At 38.3% G+C, this 18,301-nt stretch overlaps 1 protein-coding gene across 3 annotated transcripts in view; it reads left to right on the top strand.

Annotated features, from left to right (window-relative positions):
• Window positions 1-9,903, top strand: part of ME2 (malic enzyme 2) — a 70,257-nt gene extending 60,354 nt beyond the window's left edge. For all 3 annotated transcript variants that reach the window (XM_055298941.2, XM_063639962.1, XM_055298935.2), the window contains 3 exons: window positions 1,400-1,470; window positions 2,122-2,220; window positions 9,034-9,903. In XM_055298941.2, coding sequence (XP_055154916.1) covers window positions 1,400-1,470; window positions 2,122-2,220; window positions 9,034-9,201 — 338 coding nt within the window. In that variant the 3' untranslated portion in view covers window positions 9,202-9,903. The remainder of the gene's footprint in view (window positions 1-1,399; window positions 1,471-2,121; window positions 2,221-9,033) is intronic.
• Window positions 9,904-18,301: the final 8,398 nt, after the last annotated feature.

Here is an 18,301-nt window from a genome sequence, read left to right as displayed (position 1 = left end):
TAAAAAAATTAGCCAGGTGTGATGGTACATGCCTGTAATCCCGGCTACTCAGGAAGCTGAGGTAGGAGGATTGCTTGAGTCCAGGGAGGTTGAGGCTGCAGTGAGCTGCGATTGTGCCACTGTACTCCAGCCTGGGTGACAGAGTGAGACCCTGTTGCCAAAAAAAAATTTTTTTAAAGTGATCCTACATGCATCCAGAGATTAAACGAAAACAATCACCTAAAAAGGCTCTGAACTCAGATTAATGCTTCTCACTAGCACTGGAAGCTAGATGGTATTGGAATAATACTTCACAGTTCTGAAGGAAAAATATTTCCAAGCCAGAATTCTAAACCTAGACAAACTATCAAATATAAGTAGAAAGAAGTAAACAAACACATTTTCAGAAATGCAAGATTTCAAAAAATATATATCTCCCATGTACTGTTCTTCAGAAAGCCTTGGGAGAATGTACCCTACCAAAAGAGGGAGTAACAAACTAGGAAAAGTTGAATTTAGGAAATGGAGTCAACTTAGAAAGAAGCAAAGAGGCCCATAATGATAAAGGGGTTTTCTAGGATGACAGCTCCATAGCTGGAATGGGGGACAACCAGACCAAAATGGAGCTTTAGCAGATTTATTCTACAGCATGAAATTTGAGAATATATAAAGTAGCTAAAATAGAAGAAAATGTAGACAGTTGAGTGAGAGTTCAAGGGTGAAATAACAATGTTAAATACTAAAAAAATCAAAGTAAAGGAAAAAGGACAATTATTAACTTCAGGAAAGACAAAGTTATGCAGAAAAGGAAAAGTAATCATGATATAAATATTGAATATTGATTGAACCAAAATTATGCTCTAACTATATTGGGAAGAAGAAAGAAAGCTGAAAATATGAAAGAGCACTAAATACTTACTCCTACAGGAAGGAGTCAGTGATCTCCAAAACAGAAAACACAAGATCAGCACAATAAGAGAAGGCAAAAAAAAGGAAAAAAAAAAGAGAGAGAGAGAGAGAAAAATCACAAGAAGCATAAGTTATTTAAGAGTGGGAGAGTTAAACAATCAGCTAAAAAAAATTGAAAGTCATTGCCTCTGTAGAGCAAGAAGTGGAGTGTTAGAGGTGGGCTGGGAACTGGGGTTAAAACAAGCGTTGATGAATTGTATTTGTCATTTTCATAAATGTAAAAACTAAACTGAGAAAAGCCATTTGATATTTCTGAAATTACTTAGCGAATAAGAATTATTAAAGATCGTTTGATTTTAACTCAGATTTCTGTTTCTTCTTGGCTGTTTTCTGTTTGGGGGGAGCTGTTTGTGATGTGGATGGATTACCATTTATTTGCCTGAATATAGGAATTTACTTCTTTCATAATTTGAAAAATGACCATACTAGTAAACTTTAAAATGTGTTCTAGGTGTGGCTTTAGCTGTTATTCTCTGTAACACCCGGCATATTAGTGACAGTGTTTTCCTAGAAGCTGCAAAGGTAAATGTTTTAAATGTTGTTTATTTTATAAAGGATGAATTATGAAGATGAGTAGATCTGAAAGTTAAAAGCAGAGAGAGAATGGGTTAAATCTGCCTTATTGATGAAAAGGAAGTTACTCATAAATTACTTTTATGATTTGCCTATTTATACATAAAATTAATTTTTTTAATCATGACTTTTAAATTTTTGTAAACTGAATCCTCTCTTTTAATAACACTTAGACTATACTTGCAATTTGTATATCTGAATATATTGTGACAGCATAGATAATTCCTTGCATGTTTTTAATGGACAAGTACTGGTATTATTTGGAGTGCTGGCCTATGGGAGCTCCAGACTTTGAAGTATTTCTGAAGAACTCACATTAATACAATCAATGTCTGTGTTCAAAGTAACCATTGCAATTAAGCCAAGCTCTACATGTGTAATATAAAGCAGAATATAATCAATAAGTCTTTAAATCTGGTTATTTATTGTATAGTGATGAACAGTTTTAATTTCTGCAGTGGTTTAGGGGTATTCCTTCAAGAAATAAGAGGAATTATATTACCTGTATTACTCTCTGTTTCCCCAATGCTTTTTCCATTTTACTGGGTCCTTATTCTGTTACTTAAACAAACAAAAGCAAAATGCTGTTTTTCTCTTCAGGCCCTGACAAGCCAATTGACAGATGAAGAGCTAGCCCAAGGGAGACTTTACCCACCACTTGCTAATATTCAGGAGGTTTCTATTAACATTGCTATTAAAGTAAGTAATAACTTAAACTTCTTCACATTAATTTTAATGACATTTTCTTATACAAGAAATACAGGTTTATTAAGATAAATCTGAAACATTTAGAAGGCTGCAAAGAAGAAATTTTAGGCCCATATTCTTACTACCAGAATATAACACACATGATTATTTTGGGTTTGTTGCCGTCTAGTCTTTTTTCTTTGCAAACACATGCATGCATACACACATGCATGTAGTCACTTGTGACTTTTTGAAAAATTATTTTAAAGAATAGAGATAGGGGTCTCCCTGTGTTGTCCAGGCTAGTCTCTAACCCCTTGGCCTGAAGCGATCCTTCTGCCTTGGACTCCCAAAGTGCTTGGATTACTGGCGTGAGCCACAGCACCTGACCTGTGCCCATTCTTATAGTTGGTTTCTTACTGCACTTTTTCCACTTAATATATTGTAAGCCTTTTCCATGTAACTTAAATAATAATTCTCATGTATGTGATCATTAATGCTGCATGGCATTCTCTTTATTATTTTATCAAAATTTGTTTCATCATTTCCGTTTTCAACATTTAAGTTTTTAGCTTCTTATTGTTGGAAATAACACTGTAGGCTGGGCGCAGTGGCTCACACCTGTAATCCCAGCACTTTGGGAGGCCGAGGCGGGTGGATCATCTGAGGTCAGGAGTTCGAGACCAGCCTAGCCAACATGGTGAAACCCCGTCTCTACTAAAAATACAAAAAAAGTTAGCCAGGCATGGTGGTGGGCACCTGTAATCCCAGCTACTCTGGAGGCTGAGACAGGAGAATCACTTGAACCTGGGAGAAGGAGGTTGCAGTGAGCCGAGATCGTGCCATTGTACTCCAGCCTGGGCCACAAGAGCAAAACTCCATCTCAAAAAAGAAAAAAAGAAAAAAATAACAGTGTAATGAACATCTATCTTTACAGATAAATCTTTTTGTGTATTTGTGATGGTTTCTATTTTTTTTTTTTTTTTTTTTTGAGACAGAGTCTCGCTCTGTCACCCAGGCTTGAGTGCAGTGGCGGGATCTCGGCTCACGGCTCACTGCAACCTCTGCCTCCCAGGTTTAAACAATTCTCCTGCCTCAGCCTTCCAAGTAGCTGGGATTACAGATGCCCACCACCATGCCCAGCTAATTTTTTGTATTTTTGGTAGAGATAGGGTTTCGCCATGTTGGTCAGGCTGGTCTTGAACTCCTGACCTCAGGTGATCCACCTGCCCTGGCCTCCCAAAGTGCTGGGATTACAGGCGTGAGCCACCATGCCCGGGCTGTAATGGTTTTTTTTGCGATAAATTCTAAGCTTAAGAACAAAGGTTTTTAAGGCGTTTTAAGGCTTCTGATGCATATTGTCAAATGATCTCTTCAGAAAAAGTACTGATTTACATTGCAGCAATTAGATATGAGTGTATCTTTTTCCACACTTTTGCCAATACTTAGAATTATTTTTTTAATCTTGCATATTTAATAGGTAAAATTGTTTCTCATTATTAAGGCATTATTAGTGAGATTGAAGAATTTTTTGTGTTTATTCAACAATTGTATTTCTTCAACGAACTACTTTTTCATGACCTTTGCTCTTTTTTATGTTGGATATTTGCCTTTCTACTTTCTGGCTTTGATTTCTGAGGGCTTTTTATATATTAAGTGTAGTGATCCTCCTGTTTGCTGTGGTGCAGATATTTTCCCATTTGTCATTCGTTTTAACTTTATAGAATTGTTTGACATGTCTTTTAAAAGTTTTTTATGGAATTATTTGTTTATTTTGTGGATTCTATCCTCACCTTTTATGAATATTGATGCCTTCTCTCACTCCAAAATCGTAACTGTCTACTTGCATTTTCTAAAATAAAACTTTTTAAATCTCTCTGGGATTTATTTTAATGTATGATATGAGAAAGGGAAACATTTTTTCCTGAGTAGTTAACCAGTTGTCCCAGCATTATTTATTGATTAATGCATCCGTTGTTTACAGTTAATTGGGAATTGAATCTGTTCCTGGGATTACTATTCCTGACCATTTTTGTTTACTATCTGACACTGTTTTAAATTTTATAATGTGTATAATGTAACATTTAGTACTTTAACTTTCCCATCATTATGCTTTTTCAGTATTTTCTTGATTGTTCTAAATTGTTTTCTTTTGGACAAGTTTTTGTATCTGCTTTTTTAATTTTAAAAAATTCTGCAACTTTGTATGAAATTGTTACATTTATAAATTGGTGAAATTGGGTCTTTCAGTATTGAGTATTCTCCAATCACTATATCTCTTTACTTATTAAGATCTTTTTTAAAAAGTCTTTCAGTATAATTTTGTTTTCTTCATCTGAATATGGCATTTTTACTTTTTTCTAAATATTTTTAAATTTCTGTCATTTAAAAATATTTATATTTTTTTATAAATATATAAATATATAATATTTATATTATATATTTATAATATATATAAATTTTATATATTTATAAAGAAGTATATAAGACTTTTTTTTCTTTCCAAGTATTTTCTCATTGATCATTTCTAATATATAGGAAAAGGTAGGAATAATACTAATTTGAAAACATTCATTTTTATGAATTTACTTGATGACCAGCTTTTTGAACAATCTTATTTTAATAGTTTTTCATTTCATTTGGAATTGTTGAGTTTTTAATTGTCTGCAAGTAATTTTTTCTTTTTTTAATATGCATAGTCTGTTTTTCTCTAACTATGAACTAGCTGAAACTGCAGAATAGTCTTAAGCAATTAGGTTGATAAGGGTATTCTTGTATTTTTTTTCAATTTAGAGACAGAGTCTATATTGCCAAGCTGATCTCAAACTCCTAGGCTCAAGTGATCTTTCTACCACAGCCTCCCGAGTAGCTAGAGGCACATGCCACCACACCTGGCTAACATCTTTGTATGTTAATATTAAATATGATGCTAGCTTTTGATTGAAATAAGTATTTTCTACTTTTTAAAAGAAGTAGTCTTCTATTTCTAGATTACTAAGATTTTTCTTAAGCATTAGGATTGACTGTGGAATTTATCAGCCACAATTTCAACTTCTATACAGTTGATCATAAAATTTTATCATTTTGACTATTAAATTTATTTATTTATTTATTTTGAGGCAGAGTTTTACTCTGTCACCCAGGTTGGAGTGCAGCAGCATGATCTCAGCTCACTGCAACCTCTGCCTCCCAGGCTCAAGCGATCCTCCCACCTCAGCCTCCCAAGTAGCTGGGACCACAGGCATGCACCACCATGTCCAGCTAATTTTTTTTTGCATTTTTGGTAGAGGCGGGGGTTTGCAGTGTTGCCCAGACTGGTCTCAAACTCCTGAGCTCATGAGATCTCCCACCTTGGCCTCCCAAAGTGCTGGGATTATAGATGTGAGCCACTGTGGCCAGCTTTGACTATTAATTTTATTATTGCATTATTTTGGTGCCTATAACCTAAGCAAAGATTGGGAATTGGTAAAGGATGGTACGCTTAGGGAATAATAGTTGAGCCTGGGGGAACAGGTAGGGAAATGGCATAAAAGAAAATTTGAAAGTTGTATTAAAGCCAGCTGTACAAATATACAAGTGCCAGGCTAAGGAGTATGATTACCTTCTACTGCAAAACAGTTGAAGATTTTAGAGCCCAGAACTAGGATGATAGAGTCCAGCTTTAGAATTTATAGAATATTACAGGTGGGAGAGATTTTGGAAGATATTGGTCAGTTAAGAGATTACTGGGCCAGGCACAGTGGCTCACTTCTCTATTCACAGCACTTTCAAAGGCCAAGGCAGGAGGATGGCTTGAGGCTCTAAGTTTAAGACCATCCCTGGACAACAAAGCAAGATCTCACCTCTACCAAAAAAAAAAATTAGCCGGGCACAGTGATATGTGCCTGTAGTCCCACCTACTCAGGAGGCTGGGGTGGGAGGATCACTTAAACACAGGAGGCCAAGGCTGCAGTGAGCCATGATCATACCACTGCACTCCACTATGGGTGACAGAGCAAGACCCTGTCTCTAAGAAAGGAAAAAGAGAGAGAAATAATTGGTATGTCTAAATGAGAGGTAGTACATGAGGTCATAGAAGGAGACCTCTGCTTAGGATTAGTATAGGAACACAGGCCCAGGTTCATGTCTCCTTGTGTTTCCCCAGAGGCAGGAGTAGAGTGTGTGCTGTGTCTGCAGTGGCATAGGCTTTTCTTTTTAGAAGCAAATAAGAAAGTGGTGAGTAGAGGAGGCAGAGCTTTGTGTCTGTCCCCACCCCAAACAGCCACTGATTCACCCCTTTGGCTCTATGAGCAGGGCTGTATATGCTCCTCTGACAGCCACCAGTCACCTCCTGCATGCCTCCAGGACCAAGGGGAGCTTTCTCCAATCTCATGCCTTGCCTGTAATCTTTTTCTGTGGGTACCACCAGCCTGTGGGAAAGAGATTTGCAGTGATTGTGAGCCCCCCTTATGTCTAAAGCTTGCAGTTGTTCCAGAATAAAACACTAGCTCACATTGACCTTTGGCAGTTCCTTAAAATTTTAGCTGACTTCTTATTGTATGCATGGTGGCCGCTGCCCCATTCTCCCTCCCATGCTCTGCCACAAGTGAGAGTTTGTGTGTCTAGTCTGCCACCTTCTCTCCTTCATTCATTTATTTATAAATTTATATTTTTTATTTATGTTAATTATGCTGCTCGCTGGCTTCAGAACACCTCCCACTGCCCCTCACATCAGGCAGGCCACGTGTTCAGCTCTCCAAGGTCGGAAGGAATGAGGAAAAGTGTGTTTATTCCATCCTCCTGGAAGCAAAAATCTCTGCCTGTCTTTTTATATCATTCCTGTTTTTCCTGTTTAGTACAAAATCTGAGAAGAGCAATTTGGTCAACAAACTGTACTAATGACATGTGTTATGTTTATTTGGCCCTTAGGTTTTTTGTTTGTTTGTTTATTTGTTTGTTTTTGAGATGGAGTCTCAACTCTGTCACCCAGGCTGGAGTGAAGTGGTGCAATCTCAGTTCAACACAACCTCTGCCTCCCAAGTTCAAGTGATTCTCCTGCCTCAGCCTCCTGAGTAGCTGGGATTACAGGTGCCCGCCACCACGCCTGGCTAATTTTTGTATTTTTAGTAGAGACAGGGTTTCACCATGTTGGCCAGCCTGGTCTCAAACCCCTGATGTCAGGTGATCCACCCGCCTCAGCCTCCCAAAGTGCTGGGATCACAGGCGTGAGCCACCACGCCCAGCCAACCCTTAGGTTTTTAACCTCAGATCTTTATTGCAGTTACCTGCCACTGAGGATCTAGCCCTTCCCTACTTCTTTTTCCTAGTCAGTGATAATAAAATATTAGTAAAATATGTTTTCTATAATGGAACAGAAAACAATTGAACACATTTTCTATCACAAAATACACTGAGATTGAGCTCTTGGTACCAAGGATTATTTTTTAATCACCATCTTATTCTGAGATTTTTCTTTTAGAAAGTTGAAATATGAAACATTAATAATGGTTACCATTTGGAAAGAGAATTAGAGGAGGAGAGTGACATCTTATAATTGTTTGAATTTTTTCTACCATATGTCACTACATTTTTTTAAGTTAAAATAAAACGTGCTGGGCATGGTGGCTCATGCCTGTAATCTTAGCACTTAGGTAGGCCGAGGCAGGCGGATCACCTGCGGTCGAGAGTTCAAGAGCAGCCTAGCCAACATGGCAAAACCCCATCTCTACTGAACATACAAAAATTTACTGGGCGTTGTGTTGCATGCCTGTAGTCCCAGCTACTGGGGAGGCTGAGGCAGGAGAATTGCCTGAACCCAGGAGATGGAGGTTGCAGTGAGCTGAGATCGCACCACTGCACTCCAGCCTGGGTGACAGAGCAAGGCTTCATCTCAAATAAATAAATAAATAAATAAATAAATCCATAACAGAGCAAGGCTCCGTTTCAAATCAATCAATCAATCAATCAATAAAACCATGACTTGAGAACTTTACTGTGTGAGAGGCGCTGTGCTACCCTGTGAGGAAGCGTTTCACATTCCTCATTTTATATCAGAACTGAGGCTTAAGGGCTTATTCTCACCATCAATCATGGTATGTGGCTTGGGTGCAAAATTTGAAATTCATTCAAGCCACCTTTGGTGGGGAGTAATCGAGCTTACTGTTGAGGGTCTAATATCTAGACTCACAATGCTTTAGGTTTGAAACAGCTCTCAAGTAACTACCTTGGGCAAGTTGCTTAAACTCCTCTCATTCCTCATATGCAGAATGAGAATAATGATACTACTTATCTCCTGGGGTTCTTGTCGAGAGTTAAGGAGGTATCCTTGTAAAACACATAGAAAGTGCCTGGCACTCAGTGATAGTGGTGTCAGTTCCCATGTATAGATTCTAGCCCTGACTTCACATGACCTTATAGTTCTAGTGTCTAAATCCTGATTTGTAATAATTACTATGCCTCTTAATCCAAATTCTAGAGCAGAAACCTCTCTCTCACCTTGGGTTAGGTTTTCTTCCTGGTCAAGTTGGTTATGATTAGGAAATAGTCTCTGTGGCCCTCTAGAAAGGCCACTCTTTCAGCAAGACTGGGAGGAATGACATAGGCTGGGCAGGTTATCTAAATGTATTTACTAGAATGACACAGTAGAACTTAAATGTGTTTGGTTTTATCTTTTAAACTTTCCATAGTTTCCAAATGTTTTGAAAGGAGTCAAAGCAATGTTATTTTTTATTTTGAAGAAAGAAAAATGCCATTCTTCTAAACTTATTTTCCCGCGTTATAATAGTACGTTGTCTCTCTAATAGGTTAATACTCAGAGCCTACACAATAACCTTATTTATTTTTCAGGTTACAGAATACCTATATGCTAATAAAATGGCTTTCCGATACCCAGAACCTGAAGACAAGGCCAAATATGTTAAAGAAAGAATATGGCGGAGTGAATATGATTCCCTGCTGCCAGATGTGTATGAATGGCCGGAATCTGCATCAAGCCCTCCTGTGATAACAGAATAGAAGCACTCCCCTGATAAATACTATCTGTGCTCCAGTGAACCCCTTTTTTCAGACAAGAAGAGATAATGTCCTCAGTTTTATGGTGTTTTCTGTGTTTTGTTCTCCCCGACCACTTTGGTTGACGTATTTTTTCCATGCATCTCCACATCTGTTGGAGTAGACGTGTTGATTGATTGCATTGCCCACCAGCACCCTACAATCAGATAGTTGTGATGCTTTAATTCTAACATACAGCCCATACCACATCCAGGAGATGTAAAAAGTGTGTTTGTGAATGTCTTCACTTGTACTCTAATTCAGACTTGCCAAAGTATTTGCTATTTACTATTATGGGTAATACTCTTCTCTCACCTAGTTCTTTTAGAGCTACTAAAATAGAAATTTACTTTTATGGATAGAAGTACAGAATTTTGAGAAGAAACTAAATTTTCACCAAATTTTAAGGAAAAATTGTCAGTATCTAAAAATGTCTTATATATCTGCTTCATCTTACCTTCATACTCTGAAATTCCCTTATAGCAGACAGAGCTAGGGAAATATTAAAAATTTACCCTATTTATTTTCTGAAACTAAAGCCTTAACTATAACATTATGAGAGTAATGGGAACTACTGCTGGCTTTGAATAAATAAAAGTCATTGTTTTCAACAGTGTATAAAAATCATAGTGTAACCTTTTTATTTAATAAATATCTTACATTTAATTGCTTCAGTTATGCTATCTTATTGCCCAACTAGAAATTTAGATTTGCTTATGAAAAACACATATTTTTGTTACTTCTAGATGATTCTAGGAGGGAGTATAAGATACCTAACTCATATGGGAACATCACATGACTTTTTAAATCTAAATTAGTCATGCTTCACATCAAAATGAGTCATATTTAACTGGAGAAACTATGCCCTTATTCCAGAACTGATGCTGTTTATTACTTGAGATAATTTTGGGATGTTACTATGATACTGTTTCTTTGAATATCATTAGTAGTGACAACTCTTTCTCCATTGAAGGCAGACTTAATTTTTTTAAATCACCAAAATTAATTTAGAGCTAAGTGGGGATGAATAAGGTTGGTGTTCATCCAGGAAATGCCTTTTTTAATCCCAGTAAAATGGGTAATAATGGCTACTGAGAACAGTTTTCTTGTGTGGCTTGCATATTGAAGAATTCTAAAGGAAAATGTATCTGCCTACCGTGGTTGCTTTTAGGGAAGAAAACTTTTAAATGCTCATTCTAGGATAGTAACAACAACAGATAATTTATCGATAATATGAGCATGCACAGTATTTGATATTGCTTTGTAGGAAAAAAGAGACTTCATTTTTTTCATCATCTGCCTATGGATACAAATTGATTTTTTTTTTTTTTTTTTTTTTTTTGAGACAGAGTCTCACTCTGTTACCAGGCTGGAGTGCAGTGGTGTGATCTCAGCTCACTGCAACCTCTGCCTGCCAGGTTTAAGGGATTCTCCTGCCTCAGCCTCCCAAGTAGCTGGGACTACAGGCACACGCCACCATGCCCAGCTAATTTTTGTATTTTTAGTAGAGATGCGGTTTCACCATGTTGGCCAGGAGGGTCTCGATCTCCTGACCTCGTGATCCGCCCACCTCAGCCTCCCAAAGTGCTGGGATTACAGGGGTGAGCCACCGTGCCCAGCCAATTTTTTTTTTTTTTTTTTTTGAGACAGTCTCCCTCTTGTCACCCAGTCTGAAGTGCAGTGGCACGATCTCTGCAACCTCTGCCTCCTCAGTTCAGGCGATTCTTCTGCCATAGCCTCCCAAGTAGCTGGGATTACAGGCACCCGCCACCACACCCAGCTAATTTTTGTATTTTTGGTAGAGATGGGGTTTCACCATGTTGGCCAGGCTGGTCTCAAACTCCTGACTTCAGGTGATCCACCCACCTTGGCCTCCCAAAGTGCTGGGATTACAGGCGTGAGCCACCACACCTGGTCCAATTCATCATAATTCTGAATATGATTTAATAATTTTAAAATGGTTGCAATGGCATTGCCATTTGGAGTATGGGAAAATGCAGTTGGTTAATTCATTGAACAGATGAGTAAAGTCAGAAGTCTTTTTCATAACATATGGTCACAATTCCTTTCTTTTAATTAAAGACAAAAGGCTTATGGGTGTTGGTTTGTTTGTTTTAGATATGGGGTTTTGCTATGTCGCCCTTGCTGGAGGGTGGTGGCTGTTGACAGGCGTGGGTCATAGAGCACTGCAGCCTGAAACTCCTGGGTTCAAGCTCTCCTCCTGCCTCAGCCTCCTGAGCAGCTTGGACTAAAGGTGTGCACCACTGCACCTGGCTGAGAGGCTTCTGTTTTTCATGTTCCCTTTATCAAAACAAAATCACGCCTAAACATACTCTCTGTGTGAAATCTTGATTTTAGTTTAACCTAAGATGTATAATAATTATAAACCTGTTTCTTGCTTAGTGTTTATTGAAGGCAGGAACATATGCTGAATTAAGTAATTTTACTATGAAGTTTGCTTATTAAGTATGTCTGGTACAGTATTCATGGAAGTTATTAAGTATTTTAAGGAAAAAAATAGGCTAAATGGCATATAGCCTGCTTAAATAAAACAATTCTATTTTTTTTAAAAGCTCCCTATTTTCTTTGTTATTTACCAGTCAGTATTTTAACAAGTATCAATTATTGGATGTAAATTAAAGTAAAATTGCTTAATATTTAAGCTAAGAATACAGGAAGGACTATTAGCATTGAGGAAATCGGGGGAGGCCAGAATGGCATCAAGCTGGAAAAGAAATTAAAACATTACCTTCGGTGAGACTTTACCTAGCAAGAAGGTAATTATTTTGAATAACAGCAATAGAGAATCTTTTATTTTGAATTGAGAAGAAATTCTGATGATTAGAGTGTCAGTAAGTAGTAGGAAAAGGTAAGAATACATGTGTTTCTAATCTCCCACCACCACCTGTTGTATGGAACAAATTGGATTACTAGCAAGGGTAAGGTTTATTGACAATGAGAAGTTTTAGTCCAAGATTTTAGTTAAAATATTTTTAAAGGATGGATTCATAACCAAGAAGTTGCCTCAGATCACTGTGAAGCTTTAAAATGCAGGTGCCTTTGCTCCTTCTCCCTCCAGGCCCCCGGGGGCAGAGCCCTGGCTGGTGTCTCTTCAGGAGGACCCCTGACACACCGATTGTGCCCTCACAATCACTGCCTTAAAGCAGGCAGCAGAATCTTTTGGAAAACTAACAAGATTCTGATGCTGATGCAGGGGGCCTGGGGTGGGGCCTCAGATTCTGCTTTTTTTTTTTTTTTTTTTTTTTTTTTGAGACAGGGTCTCTTCCTTTTTCCTTTCTCACTCAGGCTGGAGTGAGTGGCAGGATCTTCCGCCTCCTGGGCTCAAACAATCCTCCCGCCTCAGCCTCCTGAGTAGCTGGGACTATAGGCACAAGTCACCACACCCAGCTAATTTTTGTATTTTTAGAAGAGTCGGGGTTTTACCACATTGCCTGGGCTGGTCTCGAACTCCTGACCTCAAGTGATCCAACCACCTCAGCCTCCCAAAGTGCTGGAATTACAGGCATGAGCGACTGCACCCAGCCGAGAATGTCCGTTTCTCACAAGCTCCTAGGTGATGCCTATGCTGCTGGTACAGTGAACAACATGCTGAGAGGCATTGCTCCAGGGTACTGTATGTAGTGAGCAGTTCTTTAGCGTTTATGTATCATATACTTCAATTTACATGAAAAAGATCAACTGAAATTATGTTCTTACACAAAATAGTTTTCATCTAGTTTTATTATGTTTTTACAGGCTGTTTACAAGAACGAAAATTAATAGAGAATTTTTGAATATATTTTTCTGAAAACAAAAACTAGAATACTCTTTAATTCTAAATTATAGATTTGTAGGATACTTAGTAAACCTAGTAGCCAATTTTCATTTGTAAAAGATTAGCTATCAAATGGACATTCATTTCTCTTAGTTTTCTTATGACATGGCTTACCTTATCCTTTGTCCTTTTTCTGTAAATTGTCAGCCTCTGGAGAAACAGGATTTTACATTTTTGCAAATGAGTTGCCAATGAATTAAGACCAAAATATCATTATTAAGGAGTATGAAGCATTATTTACTGGCTCTCAGATAACAGAAAACCCAAAAGGGATGGTGGGGGAGTGAAGAAAGCCTTGCCTGGGGAAAAATACTTCAAGTGCTCCCATAGCTTTTTTTCTCAAGCCCAGTCAGTATCCTTCAAGGATAACTTTTTCATACTTTTTTTTGGTTTGTTTGTTTCTGCTACCTTTATGACAGAGGTTATAATATTCTTTTCTCCTCTCTTCTTTGACGCGTTTTTTTTTTTTTTTTTTTTTTTTAACTTCTTCATACTCTTAAAAAGCTCCAGAGTGGCCGGGCGCAGTGGTTTACGCCTATAATCCCAGCACTTTGGGAGGCCAAGGCAGGCGGATCATGAGGGCAGGAGATCGAGACCATCCTGGCTGACACAGTGAAACTCCGTCTCTACTAAAAATACAAAAAATTAGCCAGGTGTGGTGGCGGGTGCCTGTAGTCCCAGCTCCTTGGGAGGCTGAGGCGTCAACCTGGGAGGTGGAGTTTGCAGTGAGCTGAGATCGCGCCGCTGCACTCCAGCCTGGGCAACAGAGTGAGACTCCGTCTCAAAAAAAAAAAAAAAAAAAAACAGGGTTCTGTTGAATTCACCAAAATGGGGTCAGCTCTGGTGAGCTTATGTAATACTCGAGAACATTAATATAAACCCATAGCTCTTTACTGGGCTTCCATTTAAAGGGAAGTCCTAAGAATGAAATGGCACCAGCATCGTGTTTCCGTCCAAGACAAGACCACACGTGTTCAGGTGCCACGTAGTCATATAGCTCTCAACTGATTCGTGATTTGCACTTTGTGCATCTAATTATTAAAATGAAACTCTCTACAGGTGAGCTGAAGTAACATACTTCATATTTAAAATGTTCACAGCAATTTGATTATAGAAAACTTTCTCATCTGAAATCAGGATAAGTTTTTAATGTAAGCAGAGAAAAAACTCGGTGCTTTATTTCAAATTTCAGTAAGTTCAGGTGGGCCTAATGAAGACATGACTATTATTACAAATCCTATTCTTGCCAGAAGTTACTTAGATAGACCAGTGATTAGATTTTAAAAACATTATTTCCCTTTCTTGCATAAGGAAAATTGTGCATCTCAAAGAGAAAAGTAAATATGGAAATATGTTCATAGTTCAGTTGCATAAAATAGACACATTAAGTCAAGTGATTTGAATGCTTAGTGTCTTTTGGTAAACAGCATTTTGTCAACAAAATTTTCGTATGGCTATAGAATGTTGTTTTTTCCAAATAAAAACTTCGCAATCGGGAAAGTTATTCCTCCATTCAGCACACTTTTTAATGTTAAGACTAGGGGAAACTTGTGGGTATATATTCAGTGGTTTTCAGGATTTTCTTTTATGTTCTAGAAAAGTAATTTTTCCTTTCCTAGTTTTAAGTGTATATTCTAGCAAATCATTGATTCCTATACAGCCATTGGATTATCACCAACACATTTGGTATATACAGTGGGCCGATAATGACAAACTAAAGTTTTTGGTTAATACCTACTCTATACCAGACGCTGTTCTAGGGATCTGACATATTTAATCCTCACTGCTACCCCCTGTTTCTGTGCCTGATTAAAGACAGAGACAGAGGCACAGAGAGGTTAAATGACTTGTCAAAGGTCTTATGATGTGTGGCAGAGCCTGGGTTTTTAGCTCAAACCCCTCTCAGTGAAGAAAGGCTTCTGCGTAGGCAATTTTATCTAATACCTTCAGGAATTGTTACTTCAGATGAGAATTCTCACTTATTCTTTTTTTTTTTTTTTGAGACGGAGTCTTGCTCTGTCTCCCAGGCTGGAGTGCAGTGGCGCGATCTCAGCTCACTGCAAGCTCTACCTCCTGGGTTACACCATTCTCAGCCTTCCGAGTAGCTCAGACTACAGGCGCCCGCCATCTCGCCCAGCTAATTTTTTGTATTTTTAGTAGAGACGGGGTTTCACCGTGTTAGCCAGGATGGTCTTGATCTCTGACCTCATGATCCGCCCTTCTTGGCCTCCCAAAGTGCTGGGATTACAGGCGTGAGCCACCGCGCCTGGCCTCACTTATTCTTATGAAATTAGTCTTAGGTCCTTTTTAATACATTTTACCAGTTCATCTGATTTTTACTTTGTTCCCATTTATAATTCAAATATAATATAAACTTTTTATTCATTTAGTCTTCAGCATTTTAAGTACTGGACACAAACATTAAAGATTTGGTTTTGAATTTAATAAATTACACCAAAAATCTCAGTAGCCGATTCACTAACATCTTTTGATTCGGTAATCTTCGCAGAATCAACAACTGTTAACACTTCTGTGCAAATAAATTTCAGTTGTGCTTATATATTATAATATTCACTTTAGGAATCCACCTGTCAATTTGCAATTCAATTATAAGGTATATTTTAAGTGATATCTATGTATTGTATACACATATTCCATTGAAAGGTGAGAATAATTAGAAAGTAGTAATATAAAAATGTGTATGAAATAACTTTCTTAAAAGACCTAGTTTAGCTAAATATATGACAATATAAAATGTCTGCCCAATGTTTTATTATACTTTGCCTAATGACCTTTAAATTTAACTGAAATTAAAACCGTACTTTTGCAGTTGATATTTTTGTGTTCCCTTTGTTAACATACCAAGCACTAATTATTTACTTCAAGGAAGCCACGTATTGCAAGTCATTGCTTAGCCTTTCACATCTTTGTGTTAATAAGATGATGGAATGGGTAGTCTTGTAGTAATTGCTTATGGGAATGCTAGTTTAAGAGGAATGCCTTGTATAGAACATATTATACCAGATTGACTTGTTAAAAATGGTTCCAAGAATCAGTCTAAAAACTTCATAATTGTGTGAATTATTTTTTCTCTTTTGTGATATGTTGTAATGAGATGTGTGTTCTTATATTTTCTTAGTAAAATTTTCTTATGCATAAAATGCTTTACGATCTTGTTTTTAAAGGCTATGTGTATAGGACACTTTTAAAACTTGGTAATATAAACCTTAACACACACTCTCTCTCTTTCTCTCTCCAGAATACTTGATCTCTTGGGAATGTATTGTTGGACTTAAATTCACATATGGAGTACTAGTTTTGCTCCTCATCTTTTCATTCCCTTTTGTTCAGCTTCCTACCCTATTCCTCTCCTTACTTGATTTAATTATGATACTAAAGGAATTCTCTATGGCCTTTTCTTCTCCCCACTCCTCACACACAAACACCAAGACCCTAATGTTAAAATACTAAATCAGGAGAGACTCTATGTTGATTTTGTGATGAAGGGGGGAATTATATAATAACAAATACCTACTGAGACCCTCAGATAAAAGTTCTTTTTTTGCCTCAGGATTCATGAATAGCTCCCGGGAGTCCACGAAGCCCCTGAAATAATACATGATCCTATGCTTGTGTCTCTTGGAGGGAGAGAGTCCATCACCTTCATCAAAGGGCCCTTCCTTTCCCCGGGATAGGTTGAGAAAAACTAGCCTATGCCTCTTTTTTTTTTTTTTGAAACAGGTTCTCACTCTGTCACACAGGCTGGAGTGCAGTGGGGCGATCTCAGTTCATTGCAGCCTCTGCCTCCTGAATTCAGGTGATTCTCCCACCTCAGCCTCCCAAAGTGCTGGAATTACAGGTGTGAGCCACCATGCCCGGCCGGCCTACACCATTTTTTAACAGCTCCATCATACTTCTTTATTGGGAGGGCTGGCATGGTGAAAGACAGGCCCCAACTTGCATGGAGGCTGAAATAGGTAGCCAGACCAATAAAGGCCTATCATTGCCTCTATAGCAAATAACACCCAGATACCTCAGCAAGAGCAGTGGGTCAGCAGCACCTCCTTCCCCAAATACAGCTGCTCTGTTCTTGAATCCTGAACAGTGTGGACCTCAAATACCACCTGGTCTGTGTCTAAACTGAATAGAATACAACTTTAAAAACAAATGATTTTCTTTCTCAAGCTGATCTAAAAATCACACTTACAACCTTGCAGATCTCCAACTGCTGGGAATATAAGTAACTACCATCCCCAATTGCTGCATTCTGAAATTCATCATGGCTTTCACATGGAAGCCATGCCTCCTGTGGGCTGCTCTTAGCCAGTGACTTCTCACAGCAGGGATGGTATGACAGGCCTATTCCTGGAAGACAGGAGACTCTTCTGATGAGCTTTAGCTCAAGCCCTCCCCCGTGGCCTTGCCAAGCTCAGAACTGTACTTCAACCTAAGGCACTTCGTCAGTCAACCTCTCTTCCTTTCCTCTCTCTTTCACTTGGGATCAGATCTGTATGATGCTATGAAGACTCTTGCAGGCTCTTCCTGGCTCCCTCCCCACCTTCACAGACATTTCTTCTCACATAAATTACTTGCATATCAGGCGGGTACGGTGGCTCATGCCTGTAATCCTAGCACTTTGGGAAGCTGATGTGGGAGGATTTCTTGAGCTCAGCAGTTCCTGGGCAACACAGTGAGACCTCGTCTGTACAAAGAAACAAAAAATTAGCTGGCATGGTAGTGTGCCCCTGTAGTCCCAGCTACTCGGAGGCAGAGGAGGGTGGATTGCTTGAGCCCAGCAGGTCAAAGCTGCAGTGAGTCCTGATTGTACCACTGCACTATTTCAAGAGACAAAAAAAAAAAAAAAAAAAAAATTACTTGCATGTCTATTCTCATCTTGGATGAGATGTTCCTTCTTGGATGACCCAGACTAACATAGCAGTTGATTCAGGATGTAGGTTTGCAGATGAGAAACACTAAAACTATTAGAGCTATTGGTAAGGTAATTAGACTTTCTAGATTTTCTGATATGATCTTTCTTCCAGATATACTGTCTCAACTCCAGACCATGTTGTGAGCTAACCTAAACCAATTTGGACACATGCTCCCAAAACAGGTACTTTCAGGTCGATAACAATACCAAAGAGGTTTGAGGTGGGTAAGGGTTAGCTACTCCCTACAACCTTACTACTAGGTTTTAATAAAAACAAGTCTCAGACCAAATTCTGCCAT

Source organism: Symphalangus syndactylus, chromosome 1 (genome assembly GCF_028878055.3).
Source record: "Symphalangus syndactylus isolate Jambi chromosome 1, NHGRI_mSymSyn1-v2.1_pri, whole genome shotgun sequence".
Classification (NCBI taxonomy): domain Eukaryota; kingdom Metazoa; phylum Chordata; class Mammalia; order Primates; family Hylobatidae; genus Symphalangus; species Symphalangus syndactylus.
Note: the sequence above shows the minus strand (reverse complement) of the source record. Positions and strands in the feature narration are given on the sequence as shown.